Source organism: Callorhinus ursinus, unplaced genomic scaffold (genome assembly GCF_003265705.2).
Source record: "Callorhinus ursinus isolate GAN/ISIS: 27379988/994484 unplaced genomic scaffold, GSC_fseal_2.0 scaffold19, whole genome shotgun sequence".
NCBI classification, from domain to species: domain Eukaryota; kingdom Metazoa; phylum Chordata; class Mammalia; order Carnivora; family Otariidae; genus Callorhinus; species Callorhinus ursinus.
The window spans coordinates 27,179,765-27,206,302 of record NW_027397081.1 but is presented as its reverse complement, the minus strand read 5'-3'; the positions used below and the strand labels follow the sequence as shown (position 1 = coordinate 27,206,302).

Sequence of the window (26,538 nt, the reverse complement as noted above, 5' to 3'; positions counted from 1 at the left end):
CACTGCCCATTTGTCCTTCTAGTCCATGGGGCACAGTGATGCTGGAGAATGTGTTGTTTATAAGGTAGGTGCAAATAGAATTTTATTCTCATAGTTCGAGAATTGCAGCTCACTAAAATGAATCAAACCCACCCATGCACTTACTTATATGCTCTGTGGAAATTTTTCTTGTAAACTTAACATATACCCGTTACTTCCTGATTAATAGGAAATTCCAAAGCATCAATTTCATCTATTACAATAACCCGGGCCTGGCAAAGCCCCTTGCCTCTGAACCGACAGGGCAAGTTGTAGTATTGAACCGCTGAGCCTGGGAGAGAAAGCTGCCCCACCCCCAGCCCATCCAACTTTGCCATCTGCAAAAAAGGCAGAATATCAAGACAAGGAAGACATTATATCACAGCCCTTATTCTGTCAGTGAATTCTAAAACTTGAATTTTCCAACTAAGTCACTGACACAATCAACCTCCATCTGAAGAGAGCAAAGAGAAACCTGCAGTTTCTATTAACGGGGCTACGGAAAGCCCTCTGGCTAAGAGCCCCACCTTCTTCCTGCTCCACTGGGCAAAATCCTAAGACTGCTTCTTGGTTGCAGGATTTCTTCATTTTCAAAGCAGGTTGGGGGTGTGTGCAGACCTCTTGCTTGGCCTGGGACCCAGATAGATGGCAGCTCTGTTTCCCCCACGATGCAGGGAAGATAACCAGAGCATTCCCAGGCCTGTCACCATGAAAATGTGAGATGAGTCACTGTGTATTAAATGAAAATATAATAAAAGCCCACAAGCTTGGGTATGAACGACATTGTGCAAAGAGATGAAAGAGAGGTTTTGTGATTTTCTAAGCACAATGGGACTTCTCCCATTTCAGAGGAGGAAGTTGTGTTTTGAGCTTTTATCCTCTTTGTTGAAACTGACGAAAAGAGAATTTAAAGAACATCTGTGTATCCAAATTTTAGAAACGGAATTAAATACCTTTAATAAGGAATTCTGGTATTTTTGCCTCTTTCTAAAATTCCCACTGTCTACAGATTTGTCTTTTTTGTGTGGATGAGATCTTGTCCTCTGAGGACTTCAGCACAGATTGGACTTGTTTCTCTCTTCCCCTTCCTACCAACCCATCCTCCAATCAATTGTTTATGTCTCTTAGTTGGACAGAGCAGAGGATTGCACATTTTAAATATTTTTATTGAATTGAGTTTTACGTTCCCCATCTAGATTTATAGACTGTTAAATAGAATGTTTTACATTTCTTTCTGTCTCTCAAAGAAAATAACAAATACATGTGGGCAGAGCCATCAGTCAATTACCTCAGTGGATCTCTTGCAAGTATAGGAAAAATAAAAGCAATTCTGCTTTACTCTCTGGGGAGAGCCATGGAATTTCAGAACAAGAGAAAAACCCAAATAAGTCTTCTTGAACTTCAAAATGCCTTCCTTGAATGACCAAGAAGAAATAAGGAGATTATAATGACAAATTAGCCTCTAGATTTAGAAAACCACTCTGCTTCATGCTAAGGAGAAAGCTGACCAGGAAGGTGTAGAAAAACACGTCCACAGCAATTAGACACGTCTTAAAATTAAGTAAATGATCTGTAATGTACCAGAGCACCTCAATTTCCCCACCAGTTCCACAAATCTTTCTATCCAGAAATTTCCATACCACTTGCAGTCTGATCATGACAGAAACGATCACCTTCCACATTCCTGTGCTGGGAGGTTTCACTTCTGCTTCTCCAGCTGTAAACATGCTTTCTTTCCCCTACTTCCTCTACCACCAACGCACAGCGAAGTAGCTGATTCATCGCATCAGACACAAAACTCCAACTCATTTCAGAATTCGAAACTTCACCAGAGAAAGACCCCGTGGCGACCGACTGCTTTCCAAGAGCAAAGGTGTCTCCCATCTCAAAAGCCACGACCACGCCTGGGACCTCTAGTCCTCGGGAAAGGTATTCACCACCGACTCAGGGGGGCTAAGCCTCCCCCTTGCCTGTCCGTGCAAAGGATGATGAATTCAGTGGGCACCTACCTTTGCGACCCCTGGACTTGCCACCTCTTCCCACCTTCCCCGTTTCTTTTTCCGCTCATTTTTTTTTCCACTTTAAAAACATCCAACTTTGCCTTGGGGATGAGCAGAATGAAATGTCACTTACCTATAAAAAGAGAGACAGAAGAGAAAGCCATGCATCACATTACATACAAGTTCTTTGAAATCAAGGCCAGCTTCTGACTTTGAAACTGTAACAATGAGTGAATATTATTTTTTTCATCCTGCCTTTCTATATTTAATGAAACGCGAGATTTTGCAAGAAGCCCATCCCCAGGGCCCAGCCTCCCTTCGTGATTTTCCTTTTGTTTTGTCACGGCTCTCTGCCTCTCTTCTCCACCCTCACCTCCCACTGCCTGCTCCCCCTCTTCATTGAGGAAAGGTCAGGAAGGAACGGAGGAGACACAGACCGTAGAGATCAAGGGGGGGAGTTCAGGCATGGGTACTGAAGTTGCAAGGCGCCGGGAGCCTCTTTTCTCTCAGGCGGGGCCTCAGTGACCTGGGGTCAGCACTGGCCAGTGCCTACACACGAGGGAGGTCGCAGTCCCCACAGGGTGACTTTCCATCTGCAGCTCTGGGACCTTTTCAAATGGCCCTGCTTCTGAGTCTTTCTCTCCCTCGCCCAGCTCCCCACCATTCCTCCTGGTTGGGATGAGCTCACATACCGTTTCTCTCCCCCGCCTTGTCACACAAAGTGTGCCACCTTCGTACTCACGGTTCAGATCTGCTTCTACAGGAATTGCTTGTTATCACAATACCATAAGGCCAGTGTGACCTGCCTGGGTCATTTTCTCTGTCCCCTGCTTCAAAGGAGGATCAACTTAGTTCATGCTTTTTCTAGGAGACCCTCTGTCTGAGAACTGCAGGATGCTGGGTCCACATCTCACCTGGCTCCTGGTTTCGAAGGCTCGCACCCTTCACAATGCAGGGTCACCACAGCCCAGTGAGTCCCCTACCTCCCTCTGCCGCAGAGGAAGACAGGCTCCAGCCTTCTACATAAAAAGAACAGACCCTCGCTGTGCTATGTACCAAATCCCCTAACATGCTAAATAGTTTAAAATCGATTTCAGTGGCCTGCCAGTATCTTTTTCTTATTATGCCGGAATAACTCAGCTCTTTTAGCTTCTTCTTAGAGATTTCAGTTTTCTGGGGTTTTTTGTTTTTGTTTTTGTTTTTTTTCTCCTCTAAGCTTCTCTGAGAACCTCTATGGAGGACACCCCCAAGCTGAAGATTGAATCGAAAAATAACCACATGTCCTCCATTTGACCAGGTTTAATGCTGAATCCCCCAAAGGGATGCTCACTGGGGATGCTCTGCCAAAAAGTGGAATCATAGTCAAATATTTTCAAGAAATTTTGCCTCCTCCTTCTCCTCTTGGACATTCATGACTACATTCGGACTGTCCACAGTGAGGGGCCATGCTTAAGCTTTTCCTAAAATGATTCAACTCAGAAACTTTTCTTCCTATACACAAATTAAAACACCCTACTTCAGAAGGATGGTGATTTGACGTTTTTTTTTATGGATGCTACATTAAGGTAACTGATTTGTTTCATCACAGGCTGTCGCCAGGAGATCCTGAAGGTGACGCCCCCTCCTGCCAGGACCTGTGGGAAGCCAGGCCCAGGACTCAGCATTCCAGCCTCTGGCTGGGCTCCGCCCCTCAGCCAATGTGAGGAGTCCACCAGCTGGCTCCCCTCTGCCTCTTCTTTGAGACTGAGGGATTTCTAAATACCCTGTATGCCCACTGGGATGTTGCAAGGCTGTACCGATACTTGAAATGTGCTTTGTAAACTGTAAAGAGCAAATAGCTTTAAGCGCTCAGTGTTGGGTACCACTGTCCTTGGGCTACACTTGGAAAGAAACAGAGAATGCTGAGCTTTAGCTGCACAGGGCAGCTGGGGAAGAATGTGTGGCTTTTGTTTTCCCCAGTGAATGAGAAGGCAGGAGCTAGTGCGCCTTCATTACTTCCCCTCCTCTGAGCCCGGAGGGAGGGAATTGATCTCGTAGGCCTTTAATATCTGTGCCTACGTGATTCCCTCTGTTGCACAGGAATGATTTCTCTGCCTTCTCAATGTTTACACCTTTCAAAGCTTGTAATCCTGTTCTGTCTCTGCTCTGCCACTTTGCAGCTGGGCAAGTTTCTCAGTAGACCACGAACCTCTGTGTGGGGGCACGAAAGAGAGAGGTGTTGAATCAGATCTGGGGGAGCGATGCCTGTCTGCCTCCATTATCACTCTTAAGGAAGACCAAACAGGCATTAAAATAATGGCGTGTCAATGTAGGTACATGAACTGCAACCAGCAGAGGACTCTGGGGTGGGAGGGGGATGCGGGAGGCAGGGTGTGCGGGGGAAATCTCTGTACTTTCCGCTCAGTTTTGCCAGAATCTAAAACTGCTCTAAAAATTAAAGTTTATTAATTTAAAAAAAAGTTACTGTCCTTAAGTTTCCATTTATTCAAGAAACTATTCTTGATCACAATCTACGGGCAAGGCCCACAATGATTTCCAGCAGAATAGGGGAATTCTGGGAGATGACTGCTTTTGCTTGGTACCATCCCCAAAGGAGCCCTCACAGCACCTTTCTTTGGGGGCCACGTGGAAAGAATAGGAAGATACGACTCAAGCCTCAGCCCTGGGAGAGCTTGAAAACTTCGAGGGAAGAGAGGAATATAAAAAGTTTGGGAAATACTCAGAAAGGCATGAATGCCATCCCATGTGCACCGTGTGTCTACCTATCCCACACCCTCATCTTTGGGAATCATATCTAACATTTTTTTTTTTTTAAAGAGAGAGAGAGAGAGAGAGCAGGGATGGGGAGGAGGGGCAGAGGAGAAGGAGAGAGGGAGAGAGAATCTTAAGCAGGCTCCACGCTCAGCACAGAGCCCAACCCGGGGCTTGATCTCACGACCCTGAGACCATGACCTGAGCCAAGTTTAACCGATTGAGTCACCAGATGCCCCCATATCTAACATTTAAGCCCAACTTCAATGCTGTGTCCTCTGAGGCCATCTGCCGGCTCCCCTCTGTGCCCACAGCTTGCTGCTTGTGGTGGCTTCTAGCACCTCTTCCATTCTGCCATTTATGAGAGATCTGTTGTTTGTATTCTGCCACGTTTTGACTTTGCAAATTTGACAATACCTAGCCCAGATTTTACTGCAAATGAGTTATAGCAAACTTTAGACGTTCAGACCTTTTTGAATTTGGAATTGCAGATAAGGAATTGTGCATCTCTGTACACCAGATACTGTCAAAACGCTGGGGCTACAGAGATGAAAGATACGATCCTGCCTTTTATAGTCTAGGGGGAAAACAGACAGGAGACTCTGAATCCTAAAGCAGCATCACCGCTGACACGACAGGGCAGGCATAGGGTGCTCTGAGAGGACAGGACACCTGTGTCTTTCGTTTGGGTGCTGAGAAGAATATAAAAGAAAAAAATATACCCTGGAATTCGATGGAGACTATCCGGGAAAACTTCAAAGAAGAGACTGGCCCTTTTGAGCTGCCCTTGCTGCAATGCTGCGCTAAAACTCTGCTGACCACCATCTGTCCCCCATCCTTCCGAGGCAAAGACAAGATGGTCGGTCCCTCCCTGTGTGCACTGCAGAGTTTTTCTGCCATGGAATTCCCAACGCTGTCCTGAAATCGGAGGCAGGGCTCAGAAGCTGGCCTTGTTAAAGAGCTGAGATCCCAGACACTGCGGTTGGGGCTGACTGGACATTCAGTCCCCACTCAAGGCACGACAAGCCCCTGATCCATTCCAGGGATTTTTTTTTGGCTGCTCTTTATAGGGCCATTGTAAAACCACAAATAGCGACAGCCTAACTGTGCAACATGGTTTCAACTGAAGGTTCTCCTTCTCCAGATCGCTACTCCTGACTATGACAGTTAGTATGAAGGACAAGCCAGGTAACCCCTTCAGTCCCTCAGCCAGGGACACTCCTAAGCCTTTGAGAGTTAAGAAAGGACCCCCGACATGGAGCACAAAGGACTCGGCAAATTCAAAATGTACACATTCCAAATGTAGTTGAAGTATGTTCCATGGAAGTGGGTCATCTTCTTGGAGAAGAATATATATATATATATATATATATATATATAGTTATATATATATAGTTATATATATATAACTCTGTGCCCAAAGCGGGGCTTGAACCCATAGCCCTGAGATCAAGAGTCACATGCTGTACCAACTGAGCCAGCCAGGGCCCCCAAAAGAAAGTTTAAACTGACAGTTGCTTACTCACTCAAAGGGCTCTACACTGGCTCTGGTCTTGAGCCAAGGACTACCTTTTCTCAAACCCTCCCTCCGATGGCTTCTGGGCCTTCAAGGAAAGAGACAGGATGCAAAGGCAAGTGCTCTGGTCCAGGGCTCAGCAGTGTTCCTCCTGACCCCCCCTTACACCCACAGTCCTCCTCTGTGCAAACTCGGAATCTGGAAATCCACCCACTGGAGCCCTGATGCCACCTCTGTGCTCTGTGACCTTTAGTAGCACCTCTGCAACGTGCCCCATGTGGCCTGTGTCATCTCCCAGCTCTACCCATGCCTCTGGGGGGGTGACGCTACAGACCTGCAGTTATTCTCTTGATTCAGAGGTACACACCACGCTCCATGCTATATTTCTAGAAGGAAAAGAAATGAGGATTGCTTTTGAGTCTCTTAAGTAGAAAAATTATGTAGGAGCATCTAGAGGTACAGTATGTTTAGGTAAGTGTTCTAAAAGGCAGTCGGATGGATTTAAAACCTCTTCTCCAGCCAGCGTTCCAAATGGATGCGAGGTGGGTGGAACCTTCCAGACCTTTTTCCGTGTTCTCTTCTTCTCTAAGGCAGAACACTGCTGAAGGGCAGAAGCCTCTTCCCGTTCCTACCCACATCTTCTCCAAACTCCAGAGAGAGAAGTCTACTACTAATACTCTGTTCGTGGGTAAGAAGTGGCCCAGGGAAATGTCAGCTGGAATCTGATGAATGCAGGGGGCGCTAATGGACAGTCTCTGGCTCTCCATCATGTGCCCTCTAATTCTTCCCTAGGATTGGGGAGGAGGTCTTCCCAGGAGCTAGGCAACATGTCCAACGGTGGGATGGGGCAGATGCCAAGATGGACAATGAATCTGGTCCCAGAATGTCTGAAAGAAACCGGTTTAAGGCTGCTCTGAGGTTTCCACTGGAGACCAGCAGTCCTCTGAGTAATACTTTTCCTTTCCCCTCCTGGCTTCACACGGAGCTTGGCTGGGGAGAGTCTTCTTTTCTTTCCAGTGAGTATATTTATCGATTTTCACAATCAGACACCATCATGTGCTAAACATCTAGGAAATCTCAATTTTCTTCCCAGCCAGCCCCGCCCTTCGTTCTCCACCACTCCTAGGTAGGGATTGTGGGGAAGCGAGGGGGGCGGGGAGCAATGTCAGCCCCAGGAGCAGCTTCTGACCTCGCCTCGCTGCACATTGCCTACTTATCTGTGAGATAGCTCCAGAAAGGAAGGTGAGAGGTGCCAGCTTAGATGCTACTGATTAGCCATCTTTTCTTTAATGACTGTGCAAATGTCTGGAAATTGCTAAGAAATTCTAGAAAACAAAAAGCATAACAGCCAAAGTTCTGGCGTAGGGTAAGGATCTGAGGGCCCCTCTTCTCAACAGCAGAACTTTCAGCCTCCTCCACCAGTTCTCCACTTTGACTGAAACTTAGAATCACCTGAACGGATTTTCAAATCCTGGTCCCCAAACTTCATCCCATCCAATGAAATCAGGATCCCTGGGAGTGGACCCAGGCATCAGTGTTTTTAAAAACCAACCAAGTGATTCCAACATGCAGCCCCACTGGAGACCCCGCGACCCCGGACAGCTGTTGGGAGTGCAGGAGGTTGAGCGCCTCCCATTTCTGACTGAGTAGGTCTGGGAATCTGCATTTCTGCGGAATTGTGGGTGATGTTGTTGCTGCTGGTAGGGGACTAGACTTTGAGAAGCACTGCAATGGATGGTCTCTAAAGTTCTCAGAAAGAAAAAGGGCCTGTAGGAGTTATTTCCTATTACAATGGCAGTTTGGGGGGCTCTGAGGTCCCCTCTCCTCCTACTAGGCTGACCCAGGGCAGATAAAAGGGCGCTGACCCTGCCATTGAGCAGGGAGGTCCACTTGGCTTTTCCTTGTCTACCTAGAGCTCTGTCTAGAAGGAAAGCTTTCTGTGAAAACCTTCCACAGCCAAGAGAAAAAGAGGCCAGTGTTCCCTTCTCCCACCCCTGCTACTGCCAGAGGATTGACTTTATACCTCTAAAAAAGAATCCTGAGATCCAACAAGGAGCTTCCTGAGGACAGGAACGAGGTTACCTTATTGTACCATCAGCTAGGACAGTTGTGTGCATAGGGAGACGCGTGTTATATGTTTGTTGAGTTAATCAGTGAATAAACAACCCATTTTATAGGCAGGAAAGCCAAGAGGCTGTCACATAGTTTTCTGGCAGAGCGTGAGGCTTTATATGCTTAGTTAATATTTAACAAACACCTCTGTGAGCAGTGCAGCCACTTTTCTGATAAGGCTGGAGGCTCTAATAACCTGAGACAGGGTTTATTTTTTTATTTGTTTGTTTACACATTGAATGATTGATTGACTGATTGCATGGACTTTTGTAATTTACAGCCTCCTTCCAGCAACATTTATCACCCATGCATCCCATAAGCCACTCTTCTGAAGAGCCTAGAAAGAGGCAGGGGAGGCAGATCCCAGTGAGGGGGCTTCTTGGGTGCACTCCCTGCCTGTGTTCTACTGGAAGCTGCTCCAGGACCCCACACATGTGAGTGTCTCAAGCTCTCCGCCCCAGACTTTCTGGGAGGAGCCAAGGGCAGGCCCCACCCTACATCTTGCTCAGTATCCCGCACTTGCTGCCGATGAGGACTGGGGGCAGCCACGGCGGGGCTGCGTGTTGAGGGCCCGGCACCTGCTGTCCAACCTTCTGCAGGATTGCTCGGTTCAGGGCAGGCACGTTTGCCCTGGCCCTCCAGTCCGCTACACTGCGGCAGGGGAGGGAAAGAGCGGAGGGGAAGGGCTGCGTTCTCTCCCTCCCTCTGAGCTTGTTCATATAGTCAAACACAGAAGCCCCGCTGTGACTGTTGATCACGTCCAAAGCAGAGGCAGGTTTGAAATTCATCAGAGATTTCTCCCACAGCTGCAGCAAGCCAGGCCTGAGCCTCGCCCTCCCCATGGCCCACCGGCTGCTGCCGGTCCCCCAGTGAGAGCCGATAACTATGAAGTTGTCTTTCTCAAGTCCCACATCTGTTTCTAGAGGCTAAGAGAGACAGTGGGTGGAGGAATATATCTGAAACTGAAAGAACAAAGAGGGAAAGAAAAAGAACCCCCTCAGAAAAAGATCCATAAGAAAGGGGAAACTTAAAGGAGAGACTGCCGAGAGCTCTTTCTTCTTTCTGGAGCTGGTTCTGTGGTCCACATGCTATACGTGGGTGGGGGACCCGGTGACCGTGGCTGGCTTCCTCCAGCCCCTGGCTAGTAATTGTAGTGGCTCATCATGCAGGCTGGTGCTGTACTGATGCTATAGCCCATGATCTATGGATTTTATGGGGATTTTTAGGAGATTGGTAATAAGGTTGCTCCAGTAAACAGTCTGGCAGAGCAGTAAAAGATGAAGGCAATGCACAGCTTGCATTCCAAGTGGCTTTCTGAAGGCGGAGTGTCTGTCAGCAGGTGCCACATGTTCTCAGGCTCCCTTTCGATTCTGGGGGTCTGGAGCCCCTCTTCCCGCTAAGATTCCCACCCTGATACAGGGAGGAGCGAACACATGGTGTGCAGCACCTTCCTTGTTGGCTTGTTTATTGATAAGAATATGTGTATATCCCTTCCTCTTCCCTTCAGGGCCAAAGGGAGCCTGAGCAGCCAAGGGGGGTGGGGGGCATGCTGCAGTGAACCACACCCCAGAGTTTCTAGCCCCAGAATTCTGACTCTATGGAACGCCTAAGGAAGTAAGGGAAGTAAAGGGTGGACCTCTGCTCAACCCAGGACCTACTCTGGCTCTTTCTACAATTAAGGTAAGTCAGCTGCCATCTTGCTCCAACTTGAACTGCTGTCCATTTGGCAACACTGCCTAGGAGCAATCTTTCCAAAGGATTAAAACGGGGGTGGGTTGAGCTCTTGGGAAGGTGAGCCATCAGCTGTGTGGACTTGGGTCTGGGCCCCATGCCCAAGATCTTATGTGGTTCTGTTTTGCAGCTATTGGAAATCTGAGTATTATCTGGATACCAACTTCCCCCAAAATGCATTTGGTTGCCAACAAAGCCTCATCAGACTATATTATCCCAAGCCCTTGCTCACTGGGAAAACATCACAAGAATAGTGTATCTATTCACGGGCCGAACAGTGTAAATGATCTTCTCATATACATTAGCATCGCAGTTGATACTCACATGAAGCCTTCTGAGGACAATATTCTTTTACACTCCCATTTTATAAAAGAGGAAACTGGTGTTCAGTAGGTCATCATTTGCCCTAGGTCACAAGTTGTTAACTCCTAGATCTAGAACTTGGGTGCAGACCCCAATTTCCATGCCCATTTTCTGAGGGTTCTGCTAGAAGGTGTCAGCTTCCTGGATAGAGGGCAGCATGGCTGGAGACCACCTCTAGCAGTCTGGGACCTGCAGCGACCTGCTCACAGAGTTCCATGGAACAGCAGAGCTGATGAGCTGACCTCAGCATTCCCTTCCTAGTGGATTTCATTTTGGCTTTTATGCTTTCTTCATTTATCCCCAGGAAGCAAACGTGTAAACTTACTAGCCCTGAGCTGAATGTAGACCCGAGAATCCTACCGATGTCAGTGAATAAAATTTATTCTTGCCATTCAGGGAATTCCACTTAAAAATTTACTATTGAATCTATCTAATTGATTGGGCTGCAGAAGGTAACAAGTAGCTAATTTAATCACTGGCTAGTATTTACTTAACTTTTTATTTTTTTCTGGAAAAGATATACTTGACTAGAGTTTATATGGTGGTTACTGCGTGTTAAATGAAAATCAACTGATTATCAAAGACATATTTACTGAGGATTAATTCTGTAGTAACCAAGTACACAGAATCTATCAAAGTAAATCTTCAATAAATGCATATTCTGGGAGCTTAATTTAAATTGTTTTCACAAAGCAATCTTTTTTTTTTTTCTTTTTCTTTTTTCCACAAAGCAATCTTCAAGAAAGTACTTTCAAGAGAAGTTGGCAATTGCAGGAGCCAGAAACTAGTTTCTTGTTCTGTTAACTAAAAAATGACAGCACTCTTGGTTTTTTTCATCTATGAGTTAAAAGCCACATATACAAAAAAAACAAGAAACAAACAAAAAGCTGGGAGTCCAGATCAGTAGATTTAAATTTGTATGTAATTTTTGATGATTAATGATACCTAAATGCCTGAAAACATTCAGAGCTGGCACTGGAATCACCTTATGTCCCCAAACAGTGACTCTTTTATCATCCCATAAGGGAGGTAGAGGGATTTTTAGATGTCTCCTTGGAATTAAATAACAATTTAACTGTAATTTTATTTTTTAAAACTTAGATTTTTCTCTCTGCTGCATTTATAGCTCGTTTCTTTTAATGGGGAGCATAGCAGTGATGAGAACTAGGCAGTCCTTTGTCTCCTTTCATCCCTCGGCCCTGCTTAAACCGGTGATGGTGGTAAGGACAATGATGATGACTTTATTGAGAACTTTCTATGAACCAGGCACAAACTCTCACTTTTCCTTATAAACATTCTGTGGGGGGTTTTGTTATGTTTGTTATTTTCCAGTCTTTACTGAGAAAACAGGAACCTTATAATGCAAGATCGGCGTCTTGGCAGCTACAGAGGAGAGGGAGGAACAGAGTTGGAGGTGAGGGCTTGGAGGGAAGAGGAGGTGGGTCACCTTCATTGAATGAGGACAAAAATGCAGAAGCAGCAAGAGCCCCAGGGCCAGGTTAACCAATAATCACCTTCCCTGCAGGAGGACGTGATGCTCCAATTCAAGACAGCGTTGTTCTTAGCATCCTTGGGGAAGGCAGAGATTCCATCTTCCCGACATTTGCAGTCTTTAGCTTCTGCCTTTCCCTCCCTGAGAACCTATCTTTTAGTGAAATAGTACCCTGGACTACCTCATGGTTCCATCCTCTGTGAATGACCCGAGGGACTTGGCTAGCATTGCACCTGCCTGGGCCTTGTTTCTCTCATCGGAAAGAGCGAGGAGGTCAGAGGGGAACGATGCCCAAGATTCCTTCCTGTATAACTATATAAGGTTCACCTGATCAGGCCAGTGGGAAAGAAGTTTGTTCAGAATCTCAAGCCATAGCCCTGTACCTGTTGACCTGTAGACAGCCTACTTGAATCATATGGGAGGGGGTCAGTTTGGGGAATGCTAAATTTGCAAAACAAACTCATTTCACAATCATTGATATCCTGGACATTAATACTCCAAAAGTCAAAAAAAGGAAAGCACAACAGCGTGGATTATTCATAAATTGTCATCCACTTTCCTTTCACCTACCTGGCCATCTCTATTGCCTTGGAATTTGGGAAGATGTAAACCACACACACACACACACACACACACACACACACACACACACACGAACACCAGTTTCTTATCTACGTGCTTCCACTGAAGGAGGTGATTAACTCTTGACCTTTCGGAACACTAACGTGACCTTGGAGAATAGATAGAATCTTGTTACCTTGTAATGAGTTTTATGGCTTATTTCAGTTCGTTTCAGCCATGTTTCTCCAGTGATTAAGGCAATTATCAGCCTATGCATTTCAGGATTATGAATTATGGAGCTCTCTCCAGATACTGAAAGGGCCTTGGGAATGCTCAAACCACTTCTAATCCCATCAATAACTAGTGTCACTCTCCCTCCCCCACACACATAAGCAGCTACTGCGTTCTGTTTCTGCAAGCCCTGTACTCGCCTATGGTTATCAAAGCAATGCCTTTTTGATTTCCTTGATCGAAGGAAATTCCCTGTTTACCATGAACTGGTGCCACGCATGGCGTTATAATCACCATGATTATTACTCAAATTTAGACAAAGACATCTTTCCCTCTTCCACAACGGTGTTATAGAGCAAGTGGCAGTGCTTAACGGAACACTTGTGGTTGTCAGCACAACAACCTGTCACCACGCACCTACCGCGTGACAGGATGAAATGAACAACCCTAGACACAACATCGGCAGACGTCTCGGGCCCACTTTTGTCTCTGGCTCATGCTTCAATATTTGTCAGCTTCTTTTGGCTTCCATTTGAATTCACACAACTCAGAGTGATTCTTCTTCTTCTAGTTCCTCTTTCTGGATGTGCCACAAAAAGCAGTTTGTGAATCCAAGAGAAATATGCAATGAATCTCAGGTTCTACATCCTCACGCCATGTAATGAAGTATAATGAGAGAAGAATGTGGGAATGGCCCACCCCACCATCCCCCCCCCATGCTTTTGCCCCCTCTCTTTTCCTAGTACGATCGTTAAACTATCTTAGTATTACAAAGTGATGGGGTAGCTGTGAGAATATGTTACAAAAAGAAATTAGGTCCTAAGCTGTACTTCGCTTAGGATCCAATATATGCCTGGAGGAAATTACCTGAAATAAATATCAAAATCATCATTTGTAGAAGGTTAGAAAAAAAATGCCCCGACCTATAAGTTACACAAAGGTCAACTTTTTCTCTCAGCTTTGTTCCTGAAAGAGCTGGGGACAATAGTATTCCAACCTTGTGTGGTGTAGTGAAGAATCAGATGTAAATTTCTATCCGGTTCCGTCAATAACAACTATATAAACTTTGGGCAAATGTTTAAATCTGCTAAGGCTTAATTTTCTCATTTATTCCATGGACATGATTTATAGAATTTCAGACATGTGGCAAGGATCAAATGAGATCATGTATAAAAAAAAATAAACCTGCAGACTGGGAAGCTTGTTGGATGTCAGATTGCTTACCCCTCAATTTGTTTTTCATAGCTTGCCCTTTCTTATCTGGGAAACTAAGGGGTCCTCTAAGGGCCCGTTTCCTATAAAATTCTGCATCGTAGCCCACAATGTGGTGGTTGCCCTCTGTGATGTTATTCTCAAAGCTTATAGATGCACTGTTCATGCCTAGCACAATTCCATAGCTATTGACATCTCTCCATGCACTTAAGAACATTCTTACCGGTGATAACTCTCGAGTTTGAAGAAAGTTGTGAATTTTTTTCTTTGCTCAGGGCTCAGATTTTCCCTGGATCAAATGCCTCTGAGTCTCAAGGACTTGCTTTGCTATTTCTGGACACTTCTCCGTGATCCACTTGACCTTTTGTTAAGGAAGGTTGGTGGGAGATATAATCCCACTGATAAATGTGTGAGATTTCAGATAAATTAACCCAGAGTTTTCAGTGGTCCTGCTTGGGTGTGAAGGCTAACCTCTTTATGTACAGCCTCAGGTCAGGGAGCCCTGCAGGGCAGCCTACTGGTTCCATGTCCCCTTCCACATTTTCTGTCTCCATATAATTCTGGACTGAGGGCTTTACACACTCCTTAGTAAACACATTATGGTGTGAACATGACCCAGAAACAGTGAGCACATCCTTGTATTTCTTCCATAATATAAAAATCAATACTAAAAACCAGGAAATATGTCATACTGGGAATAGTAGGTTAAAATTGAAACAAAACTCCAAAAGTCGAAAAAGCTGAGATTGAAATCCCCTCTAGAGTTCATTTCTTTTCAATTTCCCACTATACATTTCTGGTTGGAGGTGTCAAGAACAGTCTGATGATTATCACACCTACCCCAGAAATTCCTGGCCAAATTGCAGGATCTGGCAAAGAGATTCAAAGTGTGAGACAATGCACAAATAATTTCCTTACCATTTATGCTAAAATGTACTCTGAAAAGGTAAAGTACAATAAAAAAAATCTGGAACCTCATGTAAAATCTGCATCTAATTAGACCATGGCACTGAATGTTCTGAAGAAATGCCTGACTTGCGGAAATTAAAGTTCTGAGCTCTTTTCAAATTCATTTACATGACAGGGAAAGAAAATGGGTTAAATACGGGGGCAGGGAGGGCGTTGGACTTACAGAGATTTTTCCATGTGAAGTTTAGAAGATTGTATGCTTCAAAAATAGAAGTAGAGAACAGGGCTATGCTGTAAATATTTAGGTTTTTGGGTCACGCTGTCTGTGCCTTACTACTTGACCCTGCTCTTGCAGTAAGGTAGCAGCCCTAGATCATGTGCAAAAGCATGGGCATGGTTTCATAACACTTTATTGTAAAAAAAAAAAAAAAGGTAACTTGGCCAGATTTGGCCCAGGGGCCATAATTTGCTGACCCCTGCCTTAGATAATCAATTGTGTGCCTCCCCTTGAAACCTATTCATAAAATGTACTTCCCCTCTTGTCCACTTCTCTGTGTGGCCGACCGTGCAAGTACACTCTTTTTAGCCTCCTGCGCATGTGCCTCCATATGTGCATTTTTATAGTTAAGGTTGGTCTCAGGGTCTCATACTCTTAATAGTTAGAATCTAAGCTTTCTATTTCTGTTTGCAAAGACTGAGCATCACGGATATTTCTGATGGTGTAGAATGGTGTTGGGGTCATGATCTGGTCCCCCACATTAACTTCTACCCGTTCTGGGTGCTCCGTGTAACCCAGTATCTCCAGGCCTATCCAAGAACTAGTGGAAGAATGGTATGAAAGACAATATTTGACCCTTCCCAAGGGCCAAAGGGAGCTCTGATACAATGGAGGAAAGAAGATATATGTGAATACAATGGAGGAAAGAAGATATATGTGAATATTGTCAAAGACAATATTTGACCCTTCCCAAGGGCCAAAGGGAGCTCTGATACAATGGAGGAAAGAAGATATATGTAAACCATCTATGTGGTTTATATGTGAACACCTATAAAACCATCTATGTAGACCTGAATGCATAAGAACTAAAAGAATGCCAAAACCAATCTTTGGAAGAGGGCTCCATGGTTGAGAGGAGTGTTAAAACTGGGTGAGATTGTAAAAAGAGTAAGACATGGCTTGGCCGTAAAGAAAAGACTGTGCAGAGTTTGGTGTAGTATAGATTGCCTTTCCCATCTGGCACGTAAGGTCTGAATGTGAACGTTACATTGAAATGAAATGCTCTTTCACACCTGCCCCAGAATGCCTTTTGCCTTTACCTCTCTCCAGCCACTGGGCTCTGACTCAGCATGACTTTGTGCTTTGTAGAAAGGCTGAGGATAGTAAACACATTGGAGAGGAGAACGGAGGTGCCTCTCCAGAGCGAGGACCTACAGAAGCATCAGCGTGATATAGGGTTCCCAAGCACATGGCCTTGTCATTGAAACTAGACCTCACCACTTATCATCGTGGGCGGTCACTTCACTTCCCTGTACCTCAATTTTTCTAACTATTAAATGACTAATGATAGTATCTACTTCATGATTATGGTGAAGTGTGCTAACTACAAATGAAGCACTTAAAGGAAGGGCTCACTCCATACTTTCTGTATGAATCAGAACACAGAGACCCCCCAGATCTGAGCCTGCTGAGGCTTGGCAGAGTCCAGGTTTGGCAATGTTTCAAGCCTGTGTGCTGCAGAAGCAACATCTGATAACAATGCACAAGCTGGGATAAATGAGGGAGTCCCAGTTCCCATTATGAAGCACCCAAACATATATGGGTTTATTGCCATCCTAAGTTCTTTTTCAGAGGACAAAAACCATTTCTCTTCTTATGCCAAATGGCCAAAGGAAAATGTACCTTTCGATCTTTTTAAGACAAATCTATCATGCTGATAAAATATTTACAAAAAGAAATTGAGAAATCCTATAAACTAACCCCCTTATAATAAACCCATTCCTAAAAGAAATAGACTTTTCTTCTGATGAAAATCCATGTATGAAAGGAGTGTACTGCCCAATTATCTTATGTAGTATTTGTACAATAAACTTTTGTAGCAAGTAATGAATTTGGGTAGTCCCTCAGCAAGAGCAAGCTAGTAGAAAGCCCTTCCTGCTGGTACTTTGTAGAGCGGGATGAAGGGCCCATCTGGCTAATAATCAGTCAGGCAAATGAAACACCCTGGCACAGCATCAATCATAGGCCCTAGGATGAAATTTCCCAACATCCTATCATGTCCTACCAGAACCGGGATTTCAGGTGATCACATAAATCCCATGGCCAGATATTATCGCATATGTTCCCATAGATTTGCATATTCTATGTGGTTAGATCAATGGTTAAGAACTCAGTCTATCTGGTCCCTCAGAGCATCTTTGACTTCCGTGGGCCCCTCCTTCCCACCCCCCTACCCCAGACAGCACAACTCTTAGCTGGGAAGCAGAGAGGAGGAAAGATTGAGGATAACAGGAAGAAATTTCTCAGGGAGCTTGCACTTGGCCTCTTACACATTGGGCCAGGGTCGTAGTACCACATTTCTAGCTCATCAGCCTTTGGATCAATTCCCCCAACCCCAACCACTATGTAACCTCCTGGGAGATTCTACGGAGATAGTCTTAATGAAAAGAAGTGCAGAATAATAGAAGAAGTACAGAATTTCTGTGTGTGATTATGATCATACTGAAAAAAAATCCAAGCCAGACCCATTTGAGGCAGCATTATACCTCTAGGATATACCCTCTGAGCATCCCCAGGTCTCCATTATGCTGTTCTCCTGCACACGCTCCGAGTGAGTTTATACACGTGAACTCTCAGCCTGACCCATGTTCTGTGGCCCACAGATGTGCAGGCTTGATGAAGGCAGCGCCCATGTCTATGTTTTGTTATCATTGGAGCTCCAGCAGCTGGACACAGTCTGGAATATAGTAGGGAGTCCGTGAATGGCTGAGTGGATAACAGATGGCGTTGTTGGGTTGGGCCAGCAGTCCAGCACCTTCTTATGGAAAAGCGTGCTCCCTGCGGTCTCAGGGTGAATGTGCCCCCAAGTTCCTGTGCACCACAGTCATTAGTGAGAGCCCTCCAGGAGCGCCCAGGCCAGCTCTTGAAGAAGAAGATACAACGGCACTAATATCATTCATCTCTTGGGTCTTCTGCCTTTGTAACAAGCACACAGATCTCAGACGGTGCCCGCTTACAGGGCACCCAGGTACCCTGTGCTGGCTCCCCATAGCCCTGGGCAGGTACAGCCAGGACAGACCAGGCACATGGAAAGTGTCAGATCAGCAGGTGTCTCCTGTTGATAGAATCATCCCTTAATTCGCTCTGAGCTGTGCCATTTAATTACCTTGATCCATGCTTTGTTTTGCTAAAGTGAATGTCACAGATTGAGTGTTACTTGCCGAAAACAGCAATAGAGGCTTGAAGGTTCTGTAATGGGAGCTGAAATATGATCTCTCTTTTTCCCTGGACCCTTTTCTCATTCTGCTCTTCTCAAGTTCCTTTTCAGTCTTTTTTATTTTTTTGTTTCTTTTAAGAGCAAAATGTAAAATATTAATTTTGAGCAGAAGTAAAATTAAGCCCTCTGGAAACGATTCTGGGAAACCGAGCCATAGCCTGACTTAATTAAGAAGCGATTATGCTGAAGAGCCTATATTAAGGCTTCACGTTTCTGGTACAGACAGAATCGCTTTTAGAGAAGTCAAGTCAGGCAGCAGAGGGGGACTGAGGGAAGGGACGGGATGGTAATTGGATAGATGAGAAAAAGCGTTGTTGTTGTAGACGTGGTGACAAAAACACATAATAGTGGAGAAAATGTAAATAGGCTCGGAGATTTCTCAATACCATCTTTCAGGAAGATCAAGATGAGAACATGGACACCCATCACTATCTCATCCAAACTCTTTGGACCACGCCAGGACAGGCCATATCCAATCCACTCCCTATCCCTCCAACTCGGGTGTCTGAAGAGGCAGGGAAATGGGCTTGTGTGTAACAAAACTCCAGGGAATGTGGTTAGCCCCCTGCTGCTCTCAGGATGGCAACAACTAATTAGCCCCACAAATTTATGGGCTCCAGGGATGTGAGCAGATGGGTATTTAAGTTAACAGCAAATCCAATTTGTCCTCCATTAATTCCAGAGTGATACCTGAGTTTATTGGAGTTTTATATTGTTTCATCTGTTTCAAAGTCAGCTTTTGCACTTTCCCAAATTGTTATTCTTTTGACAAGCAACTATCTGGCTCTCTCTTCAGTTTCTAGAGTGGAGGACTGACTCAAATCCCAACTGCTTTAACTTTCTAATATGTTGACTCCTGATGGGCCTTCAATCTGGAGTGCTCTTCCCAACCCTTCCCATTTCCCAGTCTCCATTTGGTATGCTCATCACTGTCCATTCAGCCTGATCAGTTGTTCCAAAGTGGCTGCACTTTGTGCCTGGCAATGGTCGTGTTATAAAAATCACCAGAATTAAGATGGGCATCTCTTTTTGTTCCCTACTCGATTTTAAGATATACTAGGAGCAAAGTCTTAAAATCCAGAATATGGAGCTTTAAGAAAACCCAGAGATCATCTATTGTAGTAAATTACCAGTTAGGGTACTACTCACAGCCACCACTGACTCCCATCTCTCCTCTTCTCTCCCCAAAAAAGAGGGGTTGGCATTGGAAAAGGTAAACAGGCTGACAGTTCAAGGCACCCAGACTGGCCTTAGTCGATAAGATTCCGATCTCCTCGCTCCTTCTGAGCTCACAGACCAGAGGGCTCATGGTGGTCTCAGAGAGTCCTCACAGTCCTGCAGCTCTGCTTCCACACCTCACCCCTGGCTGCAGCCAGAGACACTTTATATCTGTTTTGTTTAAAAAGGATTCTGCTGTGAAATGCCTTTTGAAAACCACCAAGCTAGTCTAACTCCCTTCTTCTTATAAGTTAAAAAACCCATAAAACTCATTCAGGGTAGTGACTTGTCCAGGGTCACAGGGGTGGACTCCTGATACCCCTTCAAAGACATGCCTATTATTTCACTACTCAGTCTTGTGAATTGGGAAATCATCATCATCATCATCATCATCATCATCATCACCATAATGTCAATCTGGGTACAGAATGTAAGTCTGACCAGAGAAATTAGCAAGTAGTTACAGTGTGGACATCCATTAATTGTCCTCGAGTGGCAAATAAGCACAGAGAGACACCTCCTAAGAGTACATGTTTTCTTGTGTAGACCAATTTCTGGTCTCTTGGGCAATGCCATTCCTATCATTCCTTTTGTATACATACTAACAGCTAGCATGCAGTGCTGATTTTAATGTCTGGAAACAAGCAAGGAACTCATTTAGTACTATATCTTGGCAGGTAAAAAACAGGGTAGGCACTAGCGGCCTTCGGTCCCCAATGAGGAGAAACCATGTGACAGTCATTCTCAACCTCAACTGGGCATCCAAATCACCTGTGAAGATTTGAAACAATACTGATCTCTAGATCCCTCTTGGTAGATCCTGGTGTAGTAGTTTTGGAGAGGGTGGGCAAGGGCATCTACAGGCATGAGAAACCTTCACGACTAATTTTCAGATCGAGCTTGGCCAAGCCCCAGGTTTAGGAGTCACTGCACTTAATTGAAGTCACCTGTGGAGTGTGAGGTCCTTCAGTCTGGCCTCTGGATTCACATTTCAAGCTTTTTTCCAAGCAGTGGGGTAGAGTCAGACTCTTTTAACAAGACAAGAAATGGCAAATTAGGTCAACCCCATAGTTCAGATAACACCCAAATATGGCTTATGAGAGCCTGTGGGGGAGCCTCTATTGGGAAGGGTGATTATCCTCTCTGAGCTTTACCTTCAAAGGACCAGGTTGAGCCAAATGCTGCACATTCTCTGTTAATAATCTGCTTCAAGATATATGGATCTAAAACTTTCTTGAGCCCATTTTTGTTTTTAGTCTTTGTCTCCCGTCATGATAATAAGTTATGTATGTTTATCCTTCCAGCATGAGGAAGTCCTGTCTCTTTCCATGTGGTTTCGTAGTCTTTTCAGGTGTAAGGAAGCCCTTTGAAGTCTCTATTCTTCCCAACTGCAAGGAGGTTGCAGACCCAGCAAGAAATAAACAAGAAACAAAGAGACATCCTCAGAATTGGAGCTTCTCTGCTTTCAGCCTCTCCTGGGATGGATGCTCCCATCATTCCCTGGCTCACTATAACCGGAAGGGGAATTCGGCCACCCCTCCCCCTATTGAAGAGCTGTCTGTCAACCTCTCCGGGGAGAGTGGTAGAGTAGGTCCCTGCGTGGTGGGGGAGGGGCAACATTTGTGAAAAGAGATTCTTCCACTTCTTGGCTTAACAGTAAAGTAGTTAGGTCTTGTGACTAGGTCTAGGTATCTGAACTACTAGGTAGGATGTCTGTGGTTGAGGCAAAAGGTGAAAGCACACGTTCCTTTTTTAGACTTCTAAGATTTCTTTATTGAAAGCAGCCTTTCCACTTTTATTACCAAATTCTATTTGATAAGTAGTGATTTTCTCTGGAAAATAAATGCTATCAGCAAAGAAAAGAAGGTACAGTCATCAACCTCTTAGGAAATGCCCCAAATTGGGAAAGAAGGAAAGAAAAAAAAAATCAGTATTACTTTGCATTCCAAATGGTATGATTGCAATTATCTCCATGCTAACAAATATCTTAACATTCTAGAACACTTCTACATGTACTCTTGTGACTCTCAACTTCCTAAATTGGTTAGGGAAACAGTATGAGATAGGAGGGCGAGCATGGGCTTCGATGGCCTAGTTTTAAACCCCAGCTTTGCCACTCATCAGTAGTGTGACCTTGGGCAAATCACTCAGCCTCTCTGTGCTTCAGTGTCTCATTTGTCAAAAAAGCATAACAATATTAAGCAGCCTTGGGGCACCTGGGTGGTCAGTTGGTTGGGCGTCTGTCTTCCACTTGGGTCATGATCCCGGGGTCCTGGGATCTAGTCCCGCATCTAGAAGCAGGGAGCCTGCTTCTCCCTCTGCCTCTTCCTCTCTCTCTCTCTCTCTCTCTGTCTCTGTCTCTCATGAATAAATAAATAAAATCTTTGTTTTTTAAGATTCCACCTATTTATATGAGAGAGAGAATGAGAGAGAGAGAGCATGAGAGGGAGGAGGGTCAGAGGGAGAAGCAGACTCCCCGCCGAGCAGGGAGCCCGATGCGGAACCCGATCCCAGGACTCCAGGATCATGACCTGAGCTGAAGGCAGTCGCTTAACCAACTGAGCCACCCAGGCGCCCTAAATAAATAAAATCTTAAAAAAAAATAGGAAGCAGCCTTTTAATGTTCTTGCAAAGATTGAGTTAATTCATGTGAAAGTTTTCAGAAGAGTGCCTGTAAGTGCTTCATGAGGCTGAGTTATTGCTGTTGTTAAATTTTCTAAATTTTAATTTAAAAAAATGTTTTCAAATGGCGTGCAGGGAGAATTATATATTTTTTTCCATTCTAGAGATAATAAAACTACTACCAAAGAGAGTGTTCAAGATCCCCCAGCTATGTAGTGGAAGAACCTAGAACTAGGATCTAGAGTTCCTCATACACATAGTATGGCCTTCAAGTCTCTGAAAAGGAGATACAAGTGGGATCACAACAGACAGAACTTGAAGCCAGCCTATCCCTTTCAGCCAGAGCAATTCTAGAGTAATGCCTTCTTTATCTGATTTACGTATCATTAAATATGTCATTATTCTATCTTTTTTAAATTTTATTTTATTTAAATTCAATTAATTAACATATAATGTATTATTAGTTTCAGAGAGAGTTCAGTGATTCATCAGTTTTATATAATACCCAGTGCTCATTACATCACATGCCCTCATATCTTTCTAAGCCCACTTTTGAATAAAGTTTTCCTAAGTGTTTTAAATTCAATAGACTCCCATCTGATTCTCCTATGATGATAACATTCCTAACCTTATTAATAGGGGCACAACTTTTCTGTAATTGGTAATTTCCATGAACTGATTCATCTATACTCTTCCTCCCAGAAGAGTTTACAGTGCATGAGAACAAGTGCTTGTCAAAATCGGAGGATCTCCTCAGTTAATAGGGTCAAACTATGGAGGCAATGCCATGCCCAGTGCAGCCAGTGTGACCCGGTAGGATGTAGCTGTTTAGGACATGGGACCATTGAGGGGGACTGGTACTTGTTGGTGATCAGTCCACAGAGAAGCTGAGCTATAAGAAGGGACTAGAATCAAAGTCTAGGAAACAAATAGAAAATTCTACCATTTTTGAGAGCATATTTGTTTCAAGAACTTTAGTTTTTGGCTCAGCCTTATAACATCTCTGCAAGATACATTCTCTTGCGTACCACCAGGCTGGCTTGGCTTCTAGGAGGTAAATTTTCATGCAAAGTGGCTACCTAAGGACAGTGTTCTTTTGGCTTGGGCACAAGAACTGGAGAGAGGTTAGGTGGTGGCAGAGGTGAGCAGAGAATAAGATTAGGGGCAGGTAAGATTCGCCCTTAATTCAAGTCGAAAGAAGCCAGTTATCTGTTTGCAGCTCAACAGCCTTGATTTGGGGCCAGGCTTTCTTCTCCAACAGGAGACACAGGATGAGTAGTAGGTGACGCTGCTGGCCTGGCAAGAGCAGGGACAACCTAAACAGCATGGCCCGGACAATGGGCCAACTGGACGGGACATGAGAATAGAGGTGGGGCTGGTGCATCCAGTTTGGGAATCAGGGGAGGAGACGCAGTATAGCTGACTGCAGAAGGCTGAAAGCATATGTAACCTGCACATATTATCCTTTGATATTACTGCCCGAGCAGTTGGAGTGTCTTTCCTCCTGCTATTTGGCTTTTTAAAATTTAATGCAATTTTTTTCCATAGAAAGTGACTCAAGCCTTCCATGAAAAAACAAAACAAAACAAAAAAACCCCACAAAAACAAAACAACAACAACAAACAAACCAACAAACACAGCTTCAGGAGTAGCATCTTCCCTGGACTTTGGGTTTTGTTTGTTTGCTTTGCTTTTGTTTTTGTTTTAATTTTTAAGTAATCTCTACATCCAACGTGGGGCTTGAACTTACAAATCAAGAGTCACATGCTGTACTGACAGAGCCAGCCAGGCCTCCCTGGACTTCATTTTAGAAGGGAATGAGAGCATCACTGTCGGGGCAAACCAGGAGAAGACAGAGGGTGGCTTGGACATCCATGCTAGCATCTGTCACCATGGACAAAGACAAAGATGTTTCACTCAGAGGCCAAGAGGTGAGTAGGGGACTGTTTCTTTGGAGATGAAAGTTGCCAGCTTTCATGGGCAATCTGGGTTCTCACCTGACCTCAGTGATAACTACCTAGCCACTCCTGAGACTATGGAGAAAGCAATGTCAAAGTCTCACTCTGCACGAAATGAGGCCAACAACAATTGGAGCGGAGTTCCAGAGACAACTAGTATGGGTTGTGCCTACCATGCATGGGATCTCAGTAAAGCCTAGTCATTACACTGGGAGGTGTTGGCATCTCCATCTGATGTAGGAGAATAGGGCCTCACAGAAGATGGACAATAACTCACTCCAGGTTACACAGCCCATGGAAGGGGAGTCGGGGAGAACCCAGGTCTGTGTGATTCTGAAACTCATTTTTTGTCCACTGGGCTCTGGGGCAATGTAGAATGTAGTTGCTCTGACAAGTGCACATTGAAGAAAACTTATGTAGGACAGATACTCTGCATTATTTTATTTACCACAACCTAATAAAATATATAAAGCTATTACTTCAATCTCACAGATGGAAACAATGAGGTTTAGAACGGCTAATATCCAGGTCAGGATTACAGCTCTAGTCTTTCTGAATCCAGGACCAGAACGTTAAGCTTCTCTTCCTGGGTGGGGCTAGGCATTTTCTCCTGATTCTCCTACATGTTCCCTGCCCGTGGTTGTGCAGAATTGGGCAAATATTTGAGTAAAATATGAACGTAGGAATCTATGAATGACTATGTAGGCTTTATGTATATATACACATATCCATATATAATTTCTAGTGTGTTGAGTGCCAACAATGTACAAGATACTGTCCATATAGTTTATTTCTCATGTTACTATAACTATGCAAAGCAAGGAAAATTAAATATTATTAAACTCTTTTTACAGAGATAGAAACTGAAACTCAGAAAAAAAAAAAAATTAATTGCCAGTGTGGCTAAGTTGGTGAAGCCAGAGCAGAGATTCAAACTTAAGGCCATTTGATTACAAAAGCTCATGCCTTTTTTTTTCCCCTGTCTCTGTGTAAAATGATCCTAAAGTGACTTCAGAGAGAAGTGATAAGATCTCTCCAGCATAAAGGCTTAGGAAGCATATTACAAAATAAGTTTACAAGTGTTCAGTATCAACTTTTTCTTTTTTTTTTTTTTTTTGGTCAGTGCATTCAAATCACAGAAAAATAGGTTAGGCTTTGTTTTCATTACTCCATTATGCAGAGGAAGAGTCTCTTTGAGAAAGCAATTTTTTTTCGGGGGGCTTGAAATTTCCTCTGAGCAGCTCTTTCGAGAAGAGTTATTAGAATTTATTTTCAATTATACACCAGAATAAGCCGTCTGCAGTATAGTTAACTTTCAATTTCAGCCAATTTTCGACGCATTCAATCATAGATGCCTCAGTGATTAAGAATCTATGTTGCAAAACAATTCCCACTTTGCAACAATGCAATCAAACAGATCTACAACTCATAACATATTATCCAATGCTTTTTCAGCTCACTGGTGAAGTGAAATAGAATTTACCAACCATCCCTGTTTACCCAGTGTGCTCCAAGCTCATTTGCAAACAGTTCTGCAACTCAAAACAGCTCACAAGGGCGTTTTGGTTCAACACAGCCTTGAAGAGACAGAGGTGGGCTTTGGAGATTCATGACTTTGGGCCACCTCACTTTCTCTTTCTACTCCTAATGTACATTTGGCTGGACATAACATACCATGAGAAACAGAAACCCTCCCTTCAAGATTCTGAAATTGCTCTCCATTATAGAAGTAGATTCATTAGGTTTTATGTCCAGCTGTTTGCTCTTATCAATGGCATGGCAGCTGTGTGTGTTGGGGGTGGGGTGGGAGTAGGGGGGACAGAACAGAACCTTGCGTAGAAACACTGACAGGCATATGCTGCACACTTGAACTCTTTTAAGTTTGGAAGATGAGGCTATCTTAACAGATATATGGAAAAGTTTGAGTTTCATGGATTGAATCAAGCCACAATGAACACTTACATTGGACCTCGCTTTCAATACAATGCATCCTATATTAAGTTCTGTTTGAAGTCCCTGGGACAGAAGAAATTGGTAAAATAGGTGAAGAGGAAACCGAATAACCTCTCAGAGAGGATTGGCTTCCTGCTGACCGAAGCGAAGTCTTCGGAGTTGCAAAGAGAACTACTCTGAAGTTCAGGATAAGCCCCCTCGGAAATGTACATCTAACAAAATATAAGAGGATAAATCAGAGCCCAGTTATTAAGAAATACTTCAAACAGACTCAATTGACCTCTCCCCCTTGTTGGGCCCTCAGGCTATGGTAAAAGTGGAATAAAATACCAAACCTCTGGTTCTCAGAACAGGTTTTGGGTACAGTGAGAAGAGAGTATCAGAACAAATAGATGGT

At 44.3% G+C, this 26,538-nt stretch overlaps 1 protein-coding gene across 6 annotated transcripts in view; it reads right to left on the bottom strand.

Moving 5' to 3' along the window:
* Window positions 1–26,538, bottom strand: part of NTM (neurotrimin) — a 962,773-nt gene that overhangs the window by 672,787 nt on the left and 263,448 nt on the right. The window contains exon 2 of one of the 6 annotated variants that reach the window (XM_073903995.1): window positions 6,620–6,671. The exons of 2 other annotated variants lie outside the window; for them this stretch is intronic. Coding sequence is in view for 3 of the 4 variants with exons in the window: in XM_025893995.2 (XP_025749780.2) it covers window positions 1,659–1,800 (142 nt within the window). In the remaining variant the exon portion in view is untranslated. Of the gene's footprint in view, window positions 1–545; window positions 622–1,658; window positions 1,816–2,151; window positions 2,198–6,619; window positions 6,672–26,538 lie in introns of those variants that run through there. 3 more of the 6 variants (XM_073903993.1, XM_025893995.2, XM_073903992.1) reach the window with 3 other exon arrangements.